Here is a 22973-nt window from a genome sequence, read left to right as displayed (position 1 = left end):
TAACTGCCTTCAAATCCTAGGCAAGAATGTCTCAGTTGAAAGCCTACAGGAATTTATGCAGGAAACTGTATGGATTCAAGGCATTTTTTATTTTTAAATTAAAGCCAAACGCACCAATCTTTGTGTACGTTTCAACACCACTCACAATGCTTTGCTTTATAAAAGCTTGCAAAGTTCTGAAGTAACCAAAACTGACTAATGCAAACAGTGAACTCTTCTTCCCAAAGAGTTTACTTTTCAGAAAGTTACCAGCAGAAAAAATTCAAAAAGTGATGTGCTTTATTTGTCTACTTTTTGTCAAGATATTTCAATAACGCTTTAAAATATATATATATATATATATATATATATATATATATATATATATATATATATATATATATATATATATATACTGAAACATCAATAATCATTTTCACAAAGCTGTCCAGGAAGAACACTGGGATTAAGGTCACCAGATCATCAGGTCAAAGAGAGCAGAGATTTGTACTCAGCATGGCAAAGGACTTTGCGTCATGAAATAGAACAAATGGACTCTGATTCTTTTTTGATAGAAAAAACATTTATAGATTCGCTCAGTTTCTCAGTGTTAGGTCTACTGTGAAAGAGGAAAAGTCAGAGGCTCTGCCTTTGCTTTCTCTTCTGCATTACTTCTGTCAACAACAAATACCAAGATCCCACACCACTGAGGATGAAATATGCTACCATCATCTGTACCACAACAGCTGCTGCAGAGCAAATAGAAAAGCACAGAGAAGAAAAAAAAATCGTTTTAGAACATAACAATGCAAATTAGGGAATGGAAACTACAAACAACATTGAATAAGAACTTGCAACGGTAGTACAGACAACTCATAATGGGCTGAATGACAGCGTTTCAGGAACCAGGAAAAAAAAATAGTTGGAGGCATTCTCAGTGCAATTTAGATCTGCTGTAAAAAAATGGCAACACTGTTTTATATATAAAAAGTCCAAAAAACTCAGCTTTTACTGGATCTTTTAATCTAGGCTTTTAAAAAGAGTAAGAGGGAAGAAAAGAGGGCAAAAATAAGAAACAAAAAGATATGTTAAAGGGCTCTACATCTGTTTCTGTAGAGTAGTGATACCATAAATACAAAAAAATAAAAAAATAATCAGCTGTTTCTCTTAAGAATCAATAGCAAAGGAAGACTCCATGTGCATCTCTAAGACTGCAGGATCCAAAAAGCCATAAATTTTTCAAAGACAGATTTCCAAGTAACAAAACCAAAAGGAGTATTTTACTGGAATCTCTCTCAGAATACATCATGACACTGAAGAGTAAAGAAATCCATGGTGTAGTTGTTGGGGCACTTAAAAGTCTGCTTTCATTCTGTATTCATGAAAGCCAAGCATACTTTTTATTTCTGCTGCACTTCAAAAATAAAATTTAGGCCTCTCTTCCCCAATACTATAAGCAAACAAAAACACAGGAAGTCAATTCTGAAGTGTTTGCAAGCTATGAAATTTTTGATAGATTTTAGTTGGAAAACATTATTCCTTCCTATCTTTGCACAGCATGTAAATATTACTTAATATAACAAGAGTATGTGCCCAGCTCATCGCCAAAAATCCCCACCAAAACAGCCCTTTTTTGTCAGAGATGCTTAATAAAGAAAACATCACTGAATTCTTTAGGGCAGATACTATCAGAAAGCCAGATGCATAAGCAAAGCACAGCAGAGGACACTATCAGATGTATACGTTACTATGTATAGCTCCAGTCTTTAATTACATTTCAGTCATCTGCACCTGCATCCTTCATTGAAGCATTTGAAACAGTTCTTACAGACTGAACGGAAGTGCTCTGCAACCAAGCACTACCACAGGACAGGCACAGCCACAAGAGAGGGCTGTGTGAATATTTCAACAGCTTTCTAAAGAAAGGTCCTTTGGCAGATGAACCCTTCTGAAGCTCTGCATTTACATAAGCCTCCCTGCATTCTCCCAAAGGCTGTAACATATACTCCTAACAAGTTTCACTGCTTTCTACATTTAGCTCTGGATTATTGCCAGAAATCATGCTACTAGATGAACAGATCAGTATGACATAGTTTTGAGGTCAAATATTTTTTAAATGCTGGCTTTAGAAGTATTTTCTACAATATTTTATGTCATAAAACAGTTTTCTCATTTCCATAGAAATGAAAACCTCCCAAGACATACGTAAATATTCCCTGGCTTCAAAGAAAAATTAACACATGATTTCATTTTTTTTTCTTTTTTCCTACCTGAATTATAACATTTTAATAACATATTTTGCTTGTTTTATCACATAAGACCAACACAAGACTTATGAACCACACTAACTTCTCAATTTCTGGCAGCAGAGTTAAAAAAACTTCTGAAAATTTTCAATAGGCATGCAGAGCTAACTTTCAATACTCACACTGATATACTGGCTATAAAACCCCATGAAAAGCTTGCAGAGGTTTTGTTCATTTGACCTACAGGTCCTGTACCAATAATCAAAGTATGAAAAATTTCTCCCTGCCTTTCAGAAAAAAAATCTTTTATAAAGAGATGTTTCACTTTTTTCCCAGGTGTAAAGAGGTAGTGGGGTGAAACAAAGAGGAAATGTTTGTATCCAGAGTACTCAAAGAGAAAGTAAAGTCATATGGTGCATTTACCAGTGTTGGTCAATACGATGCAAGTAAGTGTAGGAAAAAATAAAGAAAACAGAGCACAAAATATTTTCTTTCAAGCAAGATTAGTGATCCACTCATTCAAATGAAAGTATTGTGCATATAGATTTCAAAAGTGATAGAAAAAATATATGAATCAATGATGGTAATTTTTGTGGGATTGTTCATGGGCAACAATATTTTTATATGAAACATTACCACCATCTATTAAAAACAGTAATTTGATATATCTACACAAATCTATTTTTATGCAGTTCATACAGGGTTCACCCTGCACTGCTCTTGAAGCTCCACTTACTTTCTGTTTCATTTCGTTTGATCATGCCTTGGCATTCAGCTAAAATAGTCTCTTTAAAAGATGTCACCAGGGCATTGACGCAGCACTCCATGAGCTGAAATATATTAAACACAGGATTAGCTCAAGCAGCCAACTGAACACCAAAGTTTAATGTGTCTCAAGTTTGCCATGACACAAAATCTAACCTGTTCTCAACAACCAGCTCTATAAAATAACTAACTTGTTCACTGATTCATAAACGTGCAGTTTGAATAGAATCTATGTAGGAACAACATTTCTTCAAAATGTTTAGGTTAGTAAATGTGGCAAAGTCTCCTCCCAGCCATTAATGAGTATTTCTGTCGACTCTTTTCTCCCAAGGGAGCCACCACTTTTGGAACAGTAACTACCCTACTTCATTTCCAAGTATACCTCCAAGAGCTAAGAATAGTTCTCATTCCAACATACCCTATTTGGATCAGGCTGGATGGCATTAGATCTAGAACAGAGACTGCCTGTACATGTCAGGACCATCTCTGCTTTGTCAGTCTCTTTATACAGGCTACAATTTATACCTGTGCAAAATGAATGACTCACAGCTTAACAAAAGGTGTAAAGCACATTTTGACCCACTTCAAAACAATGATCAGATTTAAAAGGTATTTATTTAAAATAACCTGTTTCCTGAACTAATTTCAACACAGACAATCATGACATATTCATTGCAGTTAAATCTTCCTCTAGAATCTGAACTGTGTAAAAAACTGCTGAAGAGGGGAGAAGGGGAAGGAAAAAAAGAAAATCCATCTTTTATATTAAATAACCATATTTCAGCCTAAAAGGAAATACATTACAGCTTTAATGAAATTTCTATTGCTCCTTTTGATTGCAATGAACAATAACTCTTTCAGGTGTTCTAAATGAGCACCGAGAAATTCTTTGCCCAATGGTTTGACTTTTTATTTTCAAACATGATTCTCATCCACTGTTAATCATAGGAAAAAAAAATCCATCATACCTAACTCAAAATGAAAGAACAAAAACCAATCTGACTAAAAACCTGCCCTTCAGTTTTAACTTTTGATCTACATGTACTATTAAAACACTTCCAGAAATTGTAGATTACCAGACTGAGAAGTAATACATGTTCTTTCAACAAATAATTTATGACTAAAAAACATAAAATAAACCGTTTCAATTTACTGCTATCAAATAATACTGTAACACAAAACTAAAAACAGTAATATAACACTATATCACTATATAACTATGAAATACATAATTTTTCTACATATTATACTCACTGCTTCTACTGAGTTACATTCACGTCTTGTTTCTAAATATCGTAGTGCTCTTTTCTCTTCTTCTTTTAGTTTAGCATCTGCCTGTGCAAAAGTAGAACAGCAATCATTTTAAGTACTAACATGTTTAGTACAAAGTTACAACCGAATTTTTTACTTACATATTTCATATAATTCTGTACACCATTTTGTTGTAAATAAGAAGGAGCCTGTGTTCTATAAAATCTCTCTGTTGAATCCAAATACGCTTTTTCAAAGTTATCCCGATATATCTGAAGTTTATCTTCAGGATTAGAACAAAGGTTAACTGCAAAGAGAAAGTCCAAACTTACTCTCAAATCTTGGAAATTTATGTGGCTAATAATAAGCAAATTTCAACGAGTGAGACTTGTATTAAAAGGATGCATTGAACAATTTGAAATATCTGATAAATGGACTCTGATCGCAAAGGTAACCAAATTTGTCCAATCTTTTCTTCCAGAAACATTCAGATCAACTATGGCAAACCGGAAAAAAATTTCATACTTAGTTCCAGCACTTCACACATTCAAATCTGGTAATCATAAACAGACACACAACTGCAAAATTGTAAGGAAGGAATAGAAAAGCTCTGAATAGTGCCTAATAAAGTGAAAAGTTCTCCACCTCACTAAACAAAAAGCTTCTCTTAGATACTGTTCCTGGAATCACAATGTCTCCTTTTCTAGACTTTTTTCACTGTTTTACAAGAATGGAGACAGCAAGCTTATTGCAGTGCTTTGCACTATTTGGAAAAGAGTTTCCACTTTCCTCTCAACTGTTACAGAGAAATGAATAGTCATTAAATGGAATATGCTTTAAAAAAAGTTAGAACTTGACTTCTATAAAAAGCTGTCTTAGCAAATATTAGCCACAAGTTTAGTTCAACAGGCTAGAAAGCTTTCAAAAGGGGCATGCAATGGGGAAATATCACAGAAGTTTCAGATACACAGATCTGTTCTGCAACAAAGAAAAAGACTGAAAGTCTTAAATGTAGCATGTTCAGCATTTCTTCTTCAAACTGTCTAAAGAATCAGAAATAGTATGTAAAAGAGTACAGACTAAATTATATGTGCAACCCCAAAAGGTCAAAAAGTACTCTTCTCTCTGAAAACATTGATTTTGCAGTAACTGATACACAGGTAAATCACTTAGAAGCTAAAGATTATAAACAAAATTTAATTGTTATCATGTATCAACAAACACAACAAAAAAATCAATCCAAAATGCTGAGATAATTCCAACTGTACCACCACAACTACCAACTCTGTATGAAGAAAACTCATTTACTAAAGTGAGGAGGCAACAGATCAGTGCGTGCAAGAAGCCATACCATATGATTCTCGAACTCCAATAACGAGCTGGGAGTCAAAAGCTTCTCCTAGTCTTTCAGCATGAACTAGCTTCATTGCACTGTCCTGAAGTCTATTTTTTATATTTGAAAATATGGATTCATTCCACGTATCTAGCATGAGCTGCATATCAGAAAGAAAAAAAAATCCTGTCAGAAAGGTACATGCAGACCTAAGTTTGTGAAAAAAAATACAAGATATCAGAAACAGAAATTGAGCAATTTATAATGTAATTTTCAGGTCATACACCACAGTTCAGCTACATCAGAACTTGATCTTGTTCTGAACTTGTTATAGGAGTCATATTCAGCTCACATTCTAAATCTACTTTATGTAACTGGACAGCTAAGGGAATCAGTCTTGAATTCAAGTATTCATTCCATAATTCTCTATTATTTCTACAGTTCTTGGTAATCAGTCAAGTAACCTTTCCAGCAATACAATGTGTCAGGAGTTGCAATATCAGGGGGTACTTTTGAGGCAAATACCCAAATATAATTCACCATTTGGCAGGCACAGTCTTAGACAAAACTAAAAACTCAACTAACATCACAGTTACATAAAGACTGATGGTTTTACATCGCTTTTATCCAAGAAGAAAGTTCCGTATGCAAGTAATGCATCTGTAGTTTACAAAAAACTCCACATCTCATCTAAGCAATGCCAAGTTTAAAGAGTTATGGAGGCTCTTACCAAAATCCTCATCACCCAATGTTCCTCTTTATACTCCATTGTGTGATTTATTGTTTTTGATGATTGCTACTAATTCTGCTGCATCACATTACAGGATTGGTGCAATTTCATCTCGAGCTACAGAATGCCCTCAGTGCTGTTACTGAGGCCAGCTGTGCAACAAAGCTCTCTGGCAGTAGAGCTCACTCACCTTTCGAACAATGCTGTCCTCCACGTTGGACTTCTTGTTGCTGCCCTGCTTGCCCATCAGGGTGATCTCTAACTGACAGAAGGGCTTGGGCAGAATGTCGCACTGGGTGAAGAACTTGCGCCACTCCACGATGTAGGCTTTGAGTAGAGCTGTATCATCCTGGTGACTCAGCACTCTCTGCAGGTGGGGCAAGCAGAGGAGGGAATTTATAAATCAATTTATGCACAAAACATGGGCTTTGTTTACGCTGAAAGTAACTCCTCATATAAAACTCAAATATACAGATATATCAGGCTGAGGAAGTCTACATATTGAAGTGTCATCTTGAAGTAGTTATTAATTAACCCGTGTCATATGGGTCATTTCTAAAGGGCAAAGAAAGACAGCAGCAAAAAAGTACTCAGTAAGTTCAAATTTTCTAAATTAAACTTTTTTTTCTCCTTTTAAGTGATATGCAAGTAAAAAATTAAAATCTTTGGTCTAAAGGCATGTGCTGGTAAAACCATATAAAAAAATTTTAATTAACATAAACCTGTAAGGACTGGGTTATATTCTATATAGTGACAAGTTTTGATTCAATAGCATCTACTAACCTTTCATTAGACCCAGACAGATAGTTAACATGTATATTTTATTAAAGCCTGAAAACTTAGCTACATTGTACACTGGCTATTATAATGCCAAAAAAAACCCCCTGTCTCTCAAATAACAGCCAACACCACATCAAAAGGCCTCAGTTCAGCACAGCATTTATGCATGTAAGAAGGTAAGCTGTGGAACTTAAAAAGCAACATTTATATGCCTGGTTATACAAAGACCTCGATAAAAAACTATTTTCCTGGAAGCAAAGCCTTAGTAGTGCAAATCACTTGACTAATAGGATAAAATAAAAGTGTACAGAATCGTTCTAACCCTTTGTCACAGGATGCTTTAGAATTTTTTTTTCATTTCACAACAACTCCCTCTTTTAAATTCTTCATAGCAAAATATGTTTTCTGTAGTATGCATTACAAACACAAGAACTTCCTTTGAGTCTATTGACAGTGTCACTCATTTGGAGAGAAGCCCATAAAACTGGACAGCTGAGCTTGCTGAGTCGATAGCACAGATATTTGTAGTACACTGTAGATATAGCTTATTTTAAAGCCATCCATGAACATGTCAAAATAGCACTGAAGCTATATGTATATATTTTTTTTTACAGACAGTAATTTCTTATGGAAAATTCTGCCTTTAGAAATTTTCAAGTAGAAGAAAATTCCATAAGTACTGTTGGATAAACAAAAATAATGCTGTGTTGTTATTTTTTTTAATATAACACAAAAATCACTGTTCATCCCAGCCTCAAGCACTGTGAGAAAACAATGAGCCAGGCAAATGCTCAAGGATCTTCTCTTTGTCAACAGAAGTTTGCAGGACAATTATGATCTCCAGAACATCACAAAATTTCAAACAAAAAAACAATGCACTTAAATTCAACAGAAGTCAGAATTATTTGGCTATTTTTCTAACAATGCAGATAGAAGTTATGAAAAATTAAGAACTTACTGCTTGTGCCTGTTTAATAAAATCAAGGATGTCTTCCTTCAGAGCTTGATGGATTTTTGCTGGACCTTTATCATCCCACAAGCAAACTGCATGTACATCTCTAGAAAACAATTTATCCACCTTTTAGTAACAGCTACTCAAAATTTAATGCTGTAATGTATGAGGCTTTAACAGTCATATTTTCAGCATGTCTAAGAAGTTAATACACTTCTCATCTGTCGCTGTTAAACAAAACACAACTAGACCCAGTGACACATGGGAGAAAGCATGATTGCAAAAGAGACTGAAGCTTTAAGAAAAGTCCTGGAAGCAAGTAACTGCAACATATCTAGGAGAACGCTATGGTCAAGAAGATGCGTAAAACAATTCTGTTTTCAGTACCTATTCAATAATCCTTATTAAGGACACATTTTAAACCTTTTCTTTGACAGAGACAGACATCACTTGCCAGTAACAGCATTACTACTCAGCCCATGCTAATCTTAAATGTTATCATTAACATGCCGCCTTCCCTGACAGTTTCACAATCCAAGCACTACAACATCCTACAATGGCAATAGACCTTCCTTGTGAGAAATTTGGACCCTGAGGGATCAGACAATTTAAAAGATGATTTAATTAGTTTAATAAGATAATTCAAAACATTTCATGGCAGTGGTAGCATTTGCAAATGCTACCACTTTCAACAGCACTGAGAAAAGTTACTAAACAGCACTGCAATGCAAAATTCTGAGTTTCAATCAACATTCAAATGAAACTTTTCCTACCTGACGGCCCAGCAAGTGTATCTTAACCCCTTTTATTTCCATACTGAAGACTAAATAAAGCAAGTTACACTCCTAACCATACATCATATATAACATGGCTTAGCAAGCCTTTTTTGACTCATTACCATCCTCTGGTTTTTCTTCCACCTTTCAGTAAGAAGGCCACATCTCTGTAGAAAAGCACCCCTATACTCTAAAGCTATTACTTTGTTCCTATTAAATGAATATACTTATTTCAATACAAGATCAGCTTTTTTAGTTTAACCGAAAAGACAAAACTCACAAGTTGCTTTAACACAGATTGAAGGTGCTAGCCCAAGGCTTACAGAGGTAACCTAACTGGTGAGACTTGCACAACATTCACAGGCAGAAAAGGTGTTACTGTATTTAGAATGTCATTGTTTCCTGACAGCAGTGAAAAAAAAGCAGTATCGGATAATTATATTAAAAGGGCATGCAGAAGACACCTACAGATTTTGCATTTTTATTAAGCTTAACAAAGAACACTGTCCAAAAATATAAGCCTAGGGAAGTGGGATCCTTTCCCTCAATAGCTTTAATTTAGCCACGAAATCACCTAAGTTCTATTTAGTAACTCAGTTACAAGGAAAAACAATAAATATAAAGTTTCAATTCCAATGCAGAATTATTGAACTAGTTATTAAAAATTAAAGCAATGACTCACAACTGAGGTTTTACCTTAACTATACCATGTCTTCGGTAACTACTACAGCAGAGATATAGTAAGATATTAAAACCCATCACATGTTAGATTACCTTTCCTCTTGGCTGACAGAAAAGTGTGACAGGTGCATTAAACTGGGTATAAAGAGTCACTACATTGTCCTCATCAAAAAGAGCAATAAAGACAGAGTGCAACAAGACCGCCATTTCAAAAAAACCCTGCTGTTGTGACAGATTTTAAAAAGCGAAAGAAGAGTCTGCAGATTTAAATTACTACTGTATTTGAGGGCAAATAACTCCATTGAGACAAAGACTATTTTAGGTATGCTTCTGATGTTTCTTTTGTAACTCACTGCCATATTATGTTTGCAAAAATCACACAATGTATGCCACAAAAAAAGAATCGCCTAAACTCCTGGAAAAGCAACTTCTTGCATTTTGAAAGGAAGAAAATGGAAGGGCTTATAGAAAGCACATTAATACCGACATTGTATGAAAATTCATATTTCATTCTTAGGGTAAAAAAGTATTCAAATTATACCAGTTAAACTGCACCACCCTGTTACTTCAGTTATTTTAGAAGAAAGCCATTCAAATCAGAATAATGTAACATTCAGCAAACAGCCTTTAAATGAATTTACTGAGACAGCAGTAAACATTTTCTCTCTAATTCTAACAAAAAATTTGTGGGCAGGTACAGAAGTTGTTTACTATGGTCAGCTGAAGTCAAAAGCTCTGCTGTTCTTTCTCCATCCTATTTCCAAAGACCGAATCTCAACAAAGCTCTACTTTTGCACATTTACAGTGATGTTGGCACACTTATCCCTTAAAACCTAAACTTGTATTTTTGTTCTGTATTTCCACACAATCTGTCACATAATTTCTGTCTGTATCAGGAGTAGTTCAGTAACTGTATTCCCATCATACAGAAGGAAGTAAGATACAAAAAAATTACTTACGAAAACAGATCAAACCATTGCTGTTTCGTGACAGACTCCTGACGAAGAAGTTTCAGAACGATTGGGCGCATGGAATCCCATTTGTCTTCAAACTGAAGTGAACCCTTATTCTAAAAGAAGCAACAAAAAAGTATTGTTAATAAACCACTATCTTATTTTAAGTTGTCTTTAAGGATTACAGTTTCTACCGTTAACATAAAAATATTTTTTCAGGTGCCCCGCATATGCTAGCATTTAAGCTACGCCACCACAGCTGAACAACACTTTTCACAATGAGTATTATTTTAAGAAGTGACAGAGCTACTATTTGTTTCAAAGAATATGCCAATTTCTTAATTTAATCACTGCATTAGCTACAATACAAAGACCTAGCAAGTGTTCTTCAGCTGTTAGTGGAATTACACACAGACAACATGTATGATATTTGGAGCAGCTTCATTGTTCCAATCAAAATACCTGCAGCAGAAGTCAGGAGGCAGCTGCAAACCTGTCTTGCATAGATTACCCTGATCAAAATGGCAGCCAGTAGTCGGGAATGGTATTGTGGATGCTACCATGTACCTTTTTTTCTCTCACTGTGCATTTGGCATCAGCAGCAAAGAGGGAGGAAGGAAGCAGAGTAATGTAGGAGCTGCTGTATCGCAGACTCCCTTCCTGTGGGTTAACTGGCCACAAGGCCAAGACTTCCACTGGTGCAGACAAATATTATTTACACCATGCTGAAAAATCTAATTCAAGGTGGATTTTTCAAACTTATGACACAAATCAAGAGGAAAGCTAAAGAAATTATGTGCTCCCATATAATTCTGATTATTCTGAAAAATCTCACCACACTATCCAGGCTAATTTCTATTATTTAAAAAACCCAAACAATCCAACAACTTTGAGAGAAAAACAGCAGTTCTACCACACATGTTGTGATTCTATTTGTTTAAAGCTCCACATTTTAAAAAGAAAAACCTGCAATTAAAAGAATACACCAATTGAGAGTTCTGTGGCAGAAAGACTACTGGTTGAGTTATCTGAAGGGTTATGTTCCAGCGCACTGTTTACTTTTGAACAGATCATTGTCTGGGCTAGAAATACTACATTTGACACAATTTACTTCAAATAGAGCAACTAATACAGTCTGTTTGAAATACTGATAAGTGCACTGTTCTGCGACTAACATCTCTTCAGATAAACAAGCACAAGCAGCACACCTCAATCACCTCCTTTTGATTAATTTCTACATGGAAATTTACAATTAAATCTGTTCTTTGGTATTCAGAATAAGCACAGTTTGGCAACCATATCCCCTGGTGTTCTCAGGTGCAAAGATACCTCATCTTCAAGCTATAAAGATGCAACAAGGACCACAGTAACTATTTACAGCCACAGCACCTGAAGGCCTCACAGCGTTGTGGTAGGTACTGAACACAGTTTTCATAGACTCAGCCCCTGTTGATAAAGTCTATAAATCTTTCAATATAAAAAATAAAATAATAAATTGTTTGCCTATTCAGAGACAGTTTTAACTATACTTTCCCACTGCAAAAAAAAAAAAAAAGAAAAAAAAGTAATTCGAGTGCATCATCTTTGAAAATCATCAACTAAATGCTTCCTCTGTATAGAGGCAGCTTTACAATTACTTCCTAATATTTGATGCATTTGATTACATGCTGTAATCTTTCCTAGCCCCGTGAAAATTGTTAGCTTCTACTTGCAGATACATCTGTTCCAAGTCCCTCTTTGAAGGATAATGAACATAAGACATCAGCTACCGAACAGTTAGAAGTTCAAGAAAAGGCATTATATAAAAAGTAAAGACAACTTCGTCAAAACTTTTCCTTTTGAATGAAACATCAGAGAAGACCGCTCAATTTTTTGGAACAGATAAAAAAATCTAGTCTGCAATTCTTCAGAAGTGCAATTCAGCCCTTCACCAAAACCAGCTAAAGATACAACCTGAATGCTCTATCTTTGTGAATAAGATTAGTTTTACAATAAAACATGGGGAGGAGGAGGACTGCCAACACAACTGCTTATATGATTTAGATTGTAATTACCTACTTAAATCTTAAGAAGCACAAATAAAACTCAACTTCATTGTAAAAAAACCCCTGTGTCCACTTGTAACCAGTATCTCCCTACTTAAAAATAATTCCTCAAATAAAGCTTATCCTGAAATCCCATTACAGAAGTTTAGAACTTTGTTTCCTATACAGAGGAGCAAATTTTTCCACATTTCCTTCTTTATTCTTTAATTAATCAGAAGATGAAATAAAATTAATGGATGAAAAATCCTACTCAACTATTCTTTAAGCTCAAGAAACAATTCACAGAAATATAGGATAAGCTGAGTTGGAAGGGACCCACAAGGCCTATCAAGCCCAACTCCTGGCCCTGCACAGGACCATCATCAGGAGTCACACCATGTGCTTGAGAGCATTGTTCAAATATGCTTCTTGAACTCTGCCAGGCTGGTGCTGTGATCACTGCCCTGGGGAGCTGTTCCACTGCCCAAACATCCTCTGGGTGAAAAACCTTTCCCTGATATCCAACCTAAACCTCCTCTGACACAGCTCAGGCCATTCCCTCAGATCCTGTCACTGTCACCACAGAGAAGAGATCAATGCCTGCCCCTCCTCTTCCCCTCATGAGGAAGTTGCAGACTGCAGTGGGGTCTTCCCTCAGCTTTCTGTCCTCCAGGCTGAACAGATCAGGTGACCTCAGCCACTCCTCATAGGCTTTGGGGGAAACCATTTCTCCATCTTTGTTGCCTTCCTTTGGACATTCTCTAATAATTTAATATCTTCCTTATATCGTGTCACCCAGCACTGGAGGTGAGGCTGCCCCAGCTCAGAACAGGACAATCCCCTCCCTTGCCCAGCTGGCCATGCTGTGCCTGATGCCCCCAGGACAGGGTTGGCCCTCCTGGCTGCCAGGGCACTGCTGGCTCATGTCCAACTTGCCATTGACCAGGACCCCCAGGTCCCTTTGTGCAGCACTGCTCTGCAGTATCTCATTCCCCAGCCTGTCCTTACATCCAGGGTTGAACCATCCCAGGTGCAGAATCCAGCACATTCCCTTCTTGAACTTCATCTGGCTGGTGATTGCCCAGGCCTCTGATTTGTCCAGGTCACTCTGCACGGCCTCCCTGCCTTCAAAGAAGTGAGCGGCTCTTCCTGGTTTTGTATCATCTGGGAACTTGCTTAGTGTTCCTTCCAGTCCTGTGTCCAAGTCATTTATGAAGATGTTGAAGAGCACAGGATCTAAAACAGACAGGTCTCCAGTCTGATATCACCCAATTCTCTATAATGAGCCAATTGCTCACTCATCACATGATGTGTTTATCTAGCTGTGGGCGGGACATTTTTTCCAGAAGGATGCTCTGAGAGACAGTATGGAAAGCTTTACTGAAATTCAAAAATATTACAGCAACATCATCTAGGTAGATTTAGGATTCCATGACATTACAATTTTATACAGTAATTACAGAAGAAAGGGTGCATTAAATACCACCTACCATGTATCATTCCCACTCATTAATTCCATCCCTACTAGTGCATGAGAGAAAACAGATTTTATACTAGGAGGTCAAATAGTGGCAATTCTTAGTTGTTACCAAAGTCACACATGCAATTTCTGAGCAGTGTTTCCTGGGCAATGTTTCTTTCCTACTTTGCTTCCAACCACAATTCCAAAGGAAAGGTAAACAGGACAGTAAGGCATAACTTTGATGAAATAAAATTACTCCACTTATCAAATCTTCTCTGAAAACATAGACTACAGCTGATAGCCACACCCTGGCTAAGTAGCCATTCTAGTGTTTAAATTTTAATCCTTTGAAAAATAACTCCACTTACGAAATATTTTGTTTTAAAATTCACTTCATTAAATTTGTTCACAAAGATTTAAAGTTCCATTTTGACACTAAACATTACTTGAAATACATACTACTTCACACATCATGCTTTTCCCTGTTCTCCAATTCTACGCATAAGCACTAAAACATAACAGATACAACAAGGCAAGGCAATACACCAAGACCTTCATGCTACTCTCCCTTTGAACCTCAAAAAGTCTCTCTGGAACTCTCTTTGTACCCTCTTTCAGGCCACACAGAAATTCAGCCCTGGTCTCTACCAGACGCTCTACATAGTACTGTAGAAAAGTAGCATTCTCTAGGTCTTACTGTACATCTGATCTACATCTGAGTAGCATCTTCACCTTTACGACTTCATTGTTTTCAGAGAGTATTTGTATTAAAGTCAGCTCACAGAGGGACGGAGTAGAAAATGTGATGTCCTAGACGGAAACAAGCACTGTCTGATTAATCTTTGCTACAAGTAGCTCTAAAAATCAGTGTAATGTTTGTAGCAAGTTTCTACTCAAAGCAGAAAAGTAGCCACAGGAAAAGCTTTTGTATGTAACTAACTAGTGTGCAACACTCCCTAGCTTCTTAAGTATATCCTAAATGGAAATAGCCAGGCAAAAAAAGAGAAACTTAAAATACAGATCTGGAAACATATACTTCAAGTCAAAAAATTGAAAAACTTCAAATGTGTTTCTAGTTGTCAGTGACAAACATTTGAAACTGATACAAAGGTAAACAGTGATTCTCATTTAATTTAAGCCCAGGGAAAAAAACTGTTGTTTTCTTCCGCTGCTTCTTTCCTAATATCAGGCTCATGCTGGAGTTCATCTTGCAGGGATAGACTCCTGCATTTGCTGGCAGCTCCAGTAAGGCTCTACAGTAGTTTCAAGATCTGCCAGCATGGATACAGCTACAGGTTTTCTCTGTGCTACAATAAGCTGAGGTGGTTTCTGCTCCGCAAACTGCAGAAAAAACTCAAGTGTCTTCATGTCACATGGGTGAACTTGTTTAGACTTGTTTGTATCATCACTGCAAAGAGAACAAGTTACAAGTCCTACAAGGCCCCTGAAATGAAGAACCTCACTTTAAAACTGTCACATGTGTGTTGAGACAAAAAGCTCTATCTAGGGGACCCTGCTACAAATGGCTTGGTCACCTACCAGAAAGCCACTGCCTCAACGAGGGAGAGCAGCTCTGATACAGGGAGGGCAGGCCACCAGCTGACCCTGCAGTGGCTCTTACTAAGTACTGCCATTGCCATCACATTACAGTTTGTTCTGTCTCACCAGGATTCAATACGATTGGTCATTCTAATTTTGCATTTAAAGAAGGCTCTCACTCTCATAAAGAATATGCTTCTCACTAAAAAAAAAAGCATTTACAATTAGGAAAATCAAGCACTAGTGGAGTTTAAAGGATGGCCTCTAAAATAATGACAGCCATTCAGATTTGGATTCAGCCAGTATCTGTTAATAGAATCAGAAAGGAATATTTCACTTCATTTTCTCAACTATGCAGAAAGCTGAACCAGGATGAAGGACAACAAAAGAAAATGCTCAGTTCCTGTTCATGCTGGCAAAATTAAGACCTGTCAAATTGAGATTTGATTATGCAGGCTTATTTGGAAAAGATACGGAAAAAGATTTTAACAGCTCTCCTTTCTTATCCTGGGATTTTTACTTTGTCCAGACATTGATTTTTTTCTCCTTAAAGATGAAAGTAGAAGTATTTTGGACAGACACAGATGGCACAAGGCACTGCCAGGCAACAATGACCTCGAATCAACAGTTTGCTTCTTGGAGAGCACTCTGATGAGTGGAACTGGGAAACAAAGGACCTTACCTAGTTCTAATTCTCACACTGGTTATATCCTTATAAACAAAGTCAAATCACAGTACAATCTTTCCTTCTGTAAAGTGGGAATCATACTTTATTGTCACTGGAAAACTCCCTAATTAGTAAGTTAAGTGCTTAATAACACTCTGAGTGACCGGAAAGACCTATTTTAGAAGGCCTTTTATATCTCTGCAGCATTTTTCCTAAAACATAATGTGCATATATATCTTACTGTCAATATAAAATATTGACAACTCAAAGGCCAGTGGCAAAAACATCACTTGTTAACACAAAGACTTCAGTTTGGCAAGAGCCATCTCGTCAAGTCAAGGCCTCTGTTTTTACTCCTTATTGCTCTTCCAAAATAGCTGAAGTGGAATGCTGACAAATCTTACAGGCCTATGTTTCTCCTATCTACTCTGGGCTATCCCACCACTTGTACAATCAAAGCACATGTCGGACTTTCAAGAAATACTCAAATGTAAATCCAAGAGATCATCTAAAACATTAACAAGTGGATAAAATTGTCTGAGCTCTGCTCTGAACACATGCTTTTCCGCAAAAAGGACATTACTTCCTATGGGACATTATTTTTTCCACCTGTGTTCTTGGCTTCCTCAATTTTAGATTTTAAAGTATTTTTAAGTATTATCTACTTAAATATCTAACAACCTCTTACAGGCATAAAATATATAGGAATTAATTAAAATTACTTTCAATTACATTTCAATTTCAAGGAATATTTTTTAAACATATTTTTAATACAGAGATTTTTTTTAATATCAGGAAGAAACAAGGGGACAAATTATAAATTATTTTTCATTTATTCACACTGAATGTCTCAGAGCAATAAATAAAACCAGTAGATTCAGGCTAGATTTATAAATCCAAATTAGGTCAAGTTAATAAAATCCAAGCAGCATGTCTTCAGGACCACAGTGAACTATAATACATAGCACTGAACACATGTTTATACCTATATTTATACATATCTTCAATTGTCAATTCCTCAAGTTAAGCAGGCAGCCTGACCTAGGCCTATCTTAGCACTGTAGTTAACTGGTGGTGTAGAAACACTTACTGGAGGCATTAATAACAGTGGTTTCAAGCAGGCCCATCTTCCCTGTGCTAGCGTGGCCTCAAAGGCCACACGGTCTCCTCCTCATACATACCACAAAGATCAGGACAGGCAGTCCTGAGCTCTAACACTGGACTGTCCCACTGAAATCTTCTGTTCCTACCTGCGGCAGCTTGGGGTGACTGACATCTGCCATCAAACGCCGAGAAAGTGCTTGAAAACATATGACTACATAAGCAAAGCTGCTTAACGTAAGCGAAAGGCCTCCAGGAGTTTTCCTTTGCACGAAAACTGCAGTTAATAAAAAAATTGGAGCACGGCAGCCACCCCAATAACGGCACCTGCCCTCAGCGAAGACATTTTCCAACTCTTTGTTTAACTTAAAACTCATTTTCCGTACAGCCGGACTTTCTTAAATAAACAAAGAGAAGACACCGTGCCCTGTCTATCCGCACGACGTAACGCTGTTTCCCAACGAGGCGTGTTTGGGAAGGGAGAGCCGGGGGCAGGGAACGAGCGCGGGGCTGGCAGCAGGCAGCAGCCGCCGGCGGGGCCGGGCCGGGCCGGGCCAGGCCGAGGCCGGCAGCCCAAGGCCGCTCACCTGCGGGGGGGGACTGGCAGCGGCAACTCCGGGCAGCGGCAACCGCGGCCTGACCCTGGCCCTGCCCCCGGCCCCGCCGCCCTGCCCGGTTCGGCAACCCGCAGGGCCGCCCGGCCCCGCCGTCTGCCCCCTCCTCCCGCAGGACTCGGCCGGGCCCCGCTCTCACCTTTAAGAGATTAGACGTCGCCATGATCCCCACTGCGAGGCCTCCCCGGCCGGCAGCGGCGGCTTCTCTGCTCGAGCTCGGTTCGGCTCCCACCGGCCGCTGCCGCTTTACATGGCCCCGGGCCGCCCGCCCGCCCGGCCGGACCCGCGGCGGCGGCAGCAGCAGCAGCAGCAGCAGCAGCGGCGGTGGCGGCGGCGGCCTCAGCGTTGGGCTTCCCTGTCCCGCGGCGAGGCTCGGGGAGCTCGGCAGCGCTGGGACCGGCCGGGCACTCCGCACGCAGCCGCCCCTCAGAGCCTCATGGCGGCGTCCGCCCGGGCGGCGCTCGGCGGCCGCGGCTCCATGGAAGGGGCCGGGCCCACATGATGCGGCGCCGGGAGCGGCCCCGCCGCCCAGCGCGGCTGCTGGCCCCGCCTGCAGCGCCCCCTGCCGGCCCGCCGCCCGCGCCGCCCGGCCCCGGCGCCGCTGCCGCTGCCCTCACGGCCCCGCCGGACGGGGGTGCCGTGCTCTGTAAGCACAGAAATAACGTGACATCTAACTAACTAACTAACTAACTAACTAACTAACTAACTAACTAACTAACTAACTAACTAACTAACTAACTAACTAACTAACTAACTAACTAACTAACTAACTAACTAACTAACTAACTAACTAACTAACCCCGTCCCGCCGCCCCGTCCCCGCGGGTGCTGCGGCACCGCCCCCGCCCGCCGGCCGGCACGGCCGCCCGCGCTGAGCCGTGCGCTGCGGAGCCGAGGCGCTGCCCTGCACCCATCTCCGGCTAAGCCGTCACTCTTCGTGCCGGTTGTCGCAAGTGTTCTGTTTACAGAATCGTTCAGGTGTAAGTATCTGAAGGAAGGGTGTCAGGAGGATGGAGCAGGCTCTTGGTGGTGCCAAGCAATTGGGACAAGAGACAATAGGCACAGAAGTTCCACCTGAACATAAGGAAGAACTTCTTTTACTGTGTGGATGACCGAGCACTGGAATAGTTTGCCCAGAGAAGTTGCAGAGTCTCCCTCACTGGAGAATTCAAGAACAGTCTGGACACAATCCTCTGCTCTAGGATGGCCCTGCTTGAACAAGGAGGTTGGAGCAAGGACCAGATGACCCCCTGTGGTCCTTTCCAGTCGGAGCCATTCTGTGATCACCACATCTTCAGAGTTGTAAGGGACACACAAAGTTCGTCAGAGTCCAACACAAGGGAATATTTAGTAGGAAAAGTTTTCATTTAGGCACCTTTTGAGAAGGATTTGGAAAATTTCAGGGTTTTTTTAATATAAAACAGAATCTCACTTTTCTCTTAAAACATTTAGCCTTCACCTAAAAATTTACCTTGCAGAAAATGTCACCAAGTTTTTCACACCAGGCTCAGAGCCCTGAGAACTGATGCTTCCTGTTCAACCTGGCCTGCCCTGAGTCATTAGTGTGGACAGTCACGCCACTGGCCACCAGCAATGGCAGCCCTCCCTTCATCTTTCCTGGGGCACAGGATTTGAAGATAAATTCATATTGCAGAGGATAGGGACTCTAAAGTGTAAGAAAAGTTGTAACAAAATATTTAAGAAATATGTATACTGTTGTGGAAGTTTTGATAATACTGACCAAATGTGGCCTGCAGCTTTATTAAATGAATAAATTATGATAGTCATATTAAGGCCTTCTTTTAATTGAGAAGTGAAACGGACGTGTTGAATAATCTCCTATTTTGACAAAGTTTCCAGCTTCCAAATGCTCCAATTAGTTTATGATTTTTTTTTAATTTACTGTTATTATACGTTCTATACTATCAGTATTTAAATACATGGTATTTTTTGCACACATAATGGACATGATTCTACAGTTTTGCATATAATACATAATTATGCAATATAGATCTAATTGTATTATGCACTTTCCATTGCACATATATTCTACAACAATGCTGAAATTAGGAGGCCTCCAGCAGGGGCAGTAAAATGTGTGCATTGTGCATTTGTGCTTCAGCCTCTCTGCTGCCCAGTCTGTGTACTATGATACAGGTATGTAAGTACCAGAGAAGCTGAGATACAGGTAAATATTCGACAGAATGTGACATGGAGGCAGCCATTTCTGTGAGCCACAACTCTATGAACTGATTCATTCTCTTCTGTCCAAACCCTTAAAAAATGTGAGCATTTCCAATTATTTGATTTTTTATCTTAGTTTCATTTTCTATTAGTTTCTTTTTTAATACATGTTTGCTATTAATGCCACAATGCAGTGATGTTTATAAACTGCTTTTGAGCCAGAAACTACTTAGAGCCAGAAAATGAACTACTATAGAGGACTTCATCTCAGATCCCTTTGATGCAAAGCTTAGATTACAAAACCACAATACAAATCATTAGAATGCTATAACTGCAAATTTTGCTTACCCATCATTGAAGCTAAATGAAGTTGGTCAGTGTTTTAAAACACTCTATTTGAAAATGATGGATTTCTCTGTATTTGCACTTTTCATCCAAACTTACCAAATGTTGCCACAAAAACGTGGGAGTACCCAGGATGCTGGAGCTCCAGTGTACTTTTCATGGTCTGGTCTTCTCTAATTCCCCTTAAGCACCTGATAGACATTATGTAACATTTATTCTGCTGGCCTGGATGGATCAGCAACAACTGTACTGAGTATGGGAGTTTGTGCATCCTGCCCAAATATGCTCTTATGCAGTAGTTATGAATAGGCTAGCCAAGGAATAAAGAGAACTTGAACATCTGAGAAGCAGAGAGACAAGGAAACACTGCTACTTTTTACTGATACTAAAAATAGTGTACATCTCATTTTGAATGGTTTACACAGTGACTGTAATTGTTTTGGTTTTCTTCCCTGAAGATCTGTGCATGAATTTTCTGGGAAGTAAAGACATTTATGAGTCTTAAGGTCATATAGTATTTTAGTACTACTTCAGGGTGCTTTGATAGTGCTAAGTGTTATATAATACTGTTTTATTTGCTTTAATTCTATTACAAATGGATTATCATTAAATTCTGCTGGTAATGAAGACATTAATTATTGATTGGTGCTACATTGGCCTACAGTTTTAATCTCTTGCATGGATTGTAAAATGCAGAGAGAATGACAATCCCAGACGTGTACTGCTTCAAAATGATTTGCAAGGAACAGCTCACTAAGATTTGGATGATCAGTGAATTTCATACCGTCATAATATTCTAGATGTCTTGGAGTGAACTGATTCCAGGCTTTGAATGAGTTGCATCAGAAAGAAATATGGGTTTCTATGATCTGTTCTAATGCCCTGAAACCAGAAAGATGAACATAGTTTCTTCTAATCTTCACTTAGTCCATGAAGGAAAAAAACGTGTGGTGCCTGATTAGTCCATTTTAAACTCTTCTCCCATCAAACTAGTTATATTCAGTTGGGATACTAAAACTTGCAGTTTTTCTTTCAGTGAGAAAGTCTTGTTTATCACTGCTGTAGACTGTCACAATGATCTCATTGCACAAAATGTGCCATGCATCACCAAAGACAATCCTTTTAAAAGGGCAAGAGCACTCAGACATCTACCTGTAGCTGAAAAAAGAAGCACTATCAGGGACCAAACTTCTCCTATGTTTGTTTTCTTTTCAACAAGTAAGCAAACGTTTCTGGTGTTTACTATCTGGGCTTCACATCACCTTTTCAGTTAATAACAATGGCATTCTGGAGAAATTGCCTGTATGTGGCAGTAAAGATTACTGCTGCTTTCACTTAAAGCGGCCCAAGGCTTTGCTATCTTAGTGTCACCAGAACCACCTATCCTGTGCATCTCAGTATGACCCCTTTGTTCTCATGCCAACATTGTCCTTTGGCTAAAATAACCTCTCTCCCTGGTGTTTGCTTTCCTCTGATGTATTTTTTAGACTACAGTGCTATTCCCTCATAGTTTCCTTGCTGGAAAACCTTACACTTTTTATCCTGAGTGTCACTGAGGTGTGGGGTGGTACAGTGACTGTTTGCAGGCAGAACCTGCGGGAGAGTTTTTGTTGAGGCCAAATTCCTCCTGAGACACAGAGAAGCACATGGCATGCATTAGGCAGAATGTGGCCATTGTTTCTCACCCAAGCACAGAGTTGTGGAGAACTGCTGTGGGGAATTACATTTGATTTCCCAGTGGGTTTTGGACAGCTAGAAATTTACTGTTCTATTCACTATGTGCTCGGGGAAGTACAGCTGGGCTGTGAAGCATGGTAGAGTGAAAGAGGATACCGCAAGAGAAAACATATTCTACTTTTCTGACACTTGTTCACATATGCATCTCTTTTTCATTGCTCGGAAATATGTGCCTCTCTTTTGTTTTCAAAGCTTCTCTGACAATCAGACTCTTTTCCACAGAGAATTGGGCAGAGAAAAATCCCAATAAAATGAACTGTGCATTTCAATTGTCTGATTGATGGGGTTTGAGACTTGTGTATTTTAAAGTTACGTTCTGGCATCGCTTGTTCTTTTAAGACATACAACACAGGCTGTCTGTCAGCAAAATTACAAAATGATCTGTACAGAGAAGGCTTTTCTCCCTGAATAATATGCAGTAATTATTTTTAAATGAAAAAACTAATATAAATTATTACTAAATAGCTGAACTATTTCCTTGGAATCGAAAACTTAACCAAAATGGACAATTCTCGAAAGTGCTGCGGAGCAGTGCCAGCCCAAAAAGGTTTTTATTACTAAGATTATGATTGCAATATTTTCCACAATTCCTCCTCTCAGTTTTAGTACCTTAATACTTAGCAACTACCACTAAAATTTTCAACTATTGCCCTGCTCACTGTCAAACCTTGGTGCCAGATACATCTTCTGGCAGTCCTTCCCTGTAAAGAAACCACATGGGGAGAAGGTGAAAAGGGAAAAAGCCTGCAATGTAGGCATTTGCCTTTATGCAATGTAGACACCATGCAATGTAGCCATAGTGCCAGCACAGAGTTATTCCCAACACGTTCCTGCAGCTGTGCCACAGAGGTAAC

General features: G+C 38.8%; 1 protein-coding gene across 1 annotated transcript in view; it reads right to left on the bottom strand.

The window, feature by feature from the left end:
* CUL5 (cullin 5) overlaps positions 1-18327 on the bottom strand; it is a 30563-nt gene extending 12236 nt beyond the window's left edge. The window contains exons 1-8 of the mRNA XM_014877640.2: positions 17993-18327; positions 10453-10562; positions 8043-8142; positions 6495-6671; positions 5593-5734; positions 4403-4548; positions 4245-4325; positions 2962-3055 (exon numbers count right to left, since the gene is read on the bottom strand). Coding sequence (XP_014733126.1) covers positions 2962-3055; positions 4245-4325; positions 4403-4548; positions 5593-5734; positions 6495-6671; positions 8043-8142; positions 10453-10562; positions 17993-18016 — 874 coding nt within the window. The 5' untranslated portion in view covers positions 18017-18327. The remainder of the gene's footprint in view (positions 1-2961; positions 3056-4244; positions 4326-4402; positions 4549-5592; positions 5735-6494; positions 6672-8042; positions 8143-10452; positions 10563-17992) is intronic.
* Between the last annotated feature and the right edge of the window lie 4646 nt (positions 18328-22973).

Source organism: Sturnus vulgaris, chromosome 2 (genome assembly GCF_052056855.1).
Source record: "Sturnus vulgaris isolate bStuVul1 chromosome 2, bStuVul1.hap1, whole genome shotgun sequence".
Taxonomy (NCBI): Eukaryota; Metazoa; Chordata; class Aves; order Passeriformes; family Sturnidae; genus Sturnus; species Sturnus vulgaris.
The sequence above is the reverse complement of the archived record's forward strand: the minus strand, read 5'-3'. Positions and strand labels throughout refer to the sequence as shown.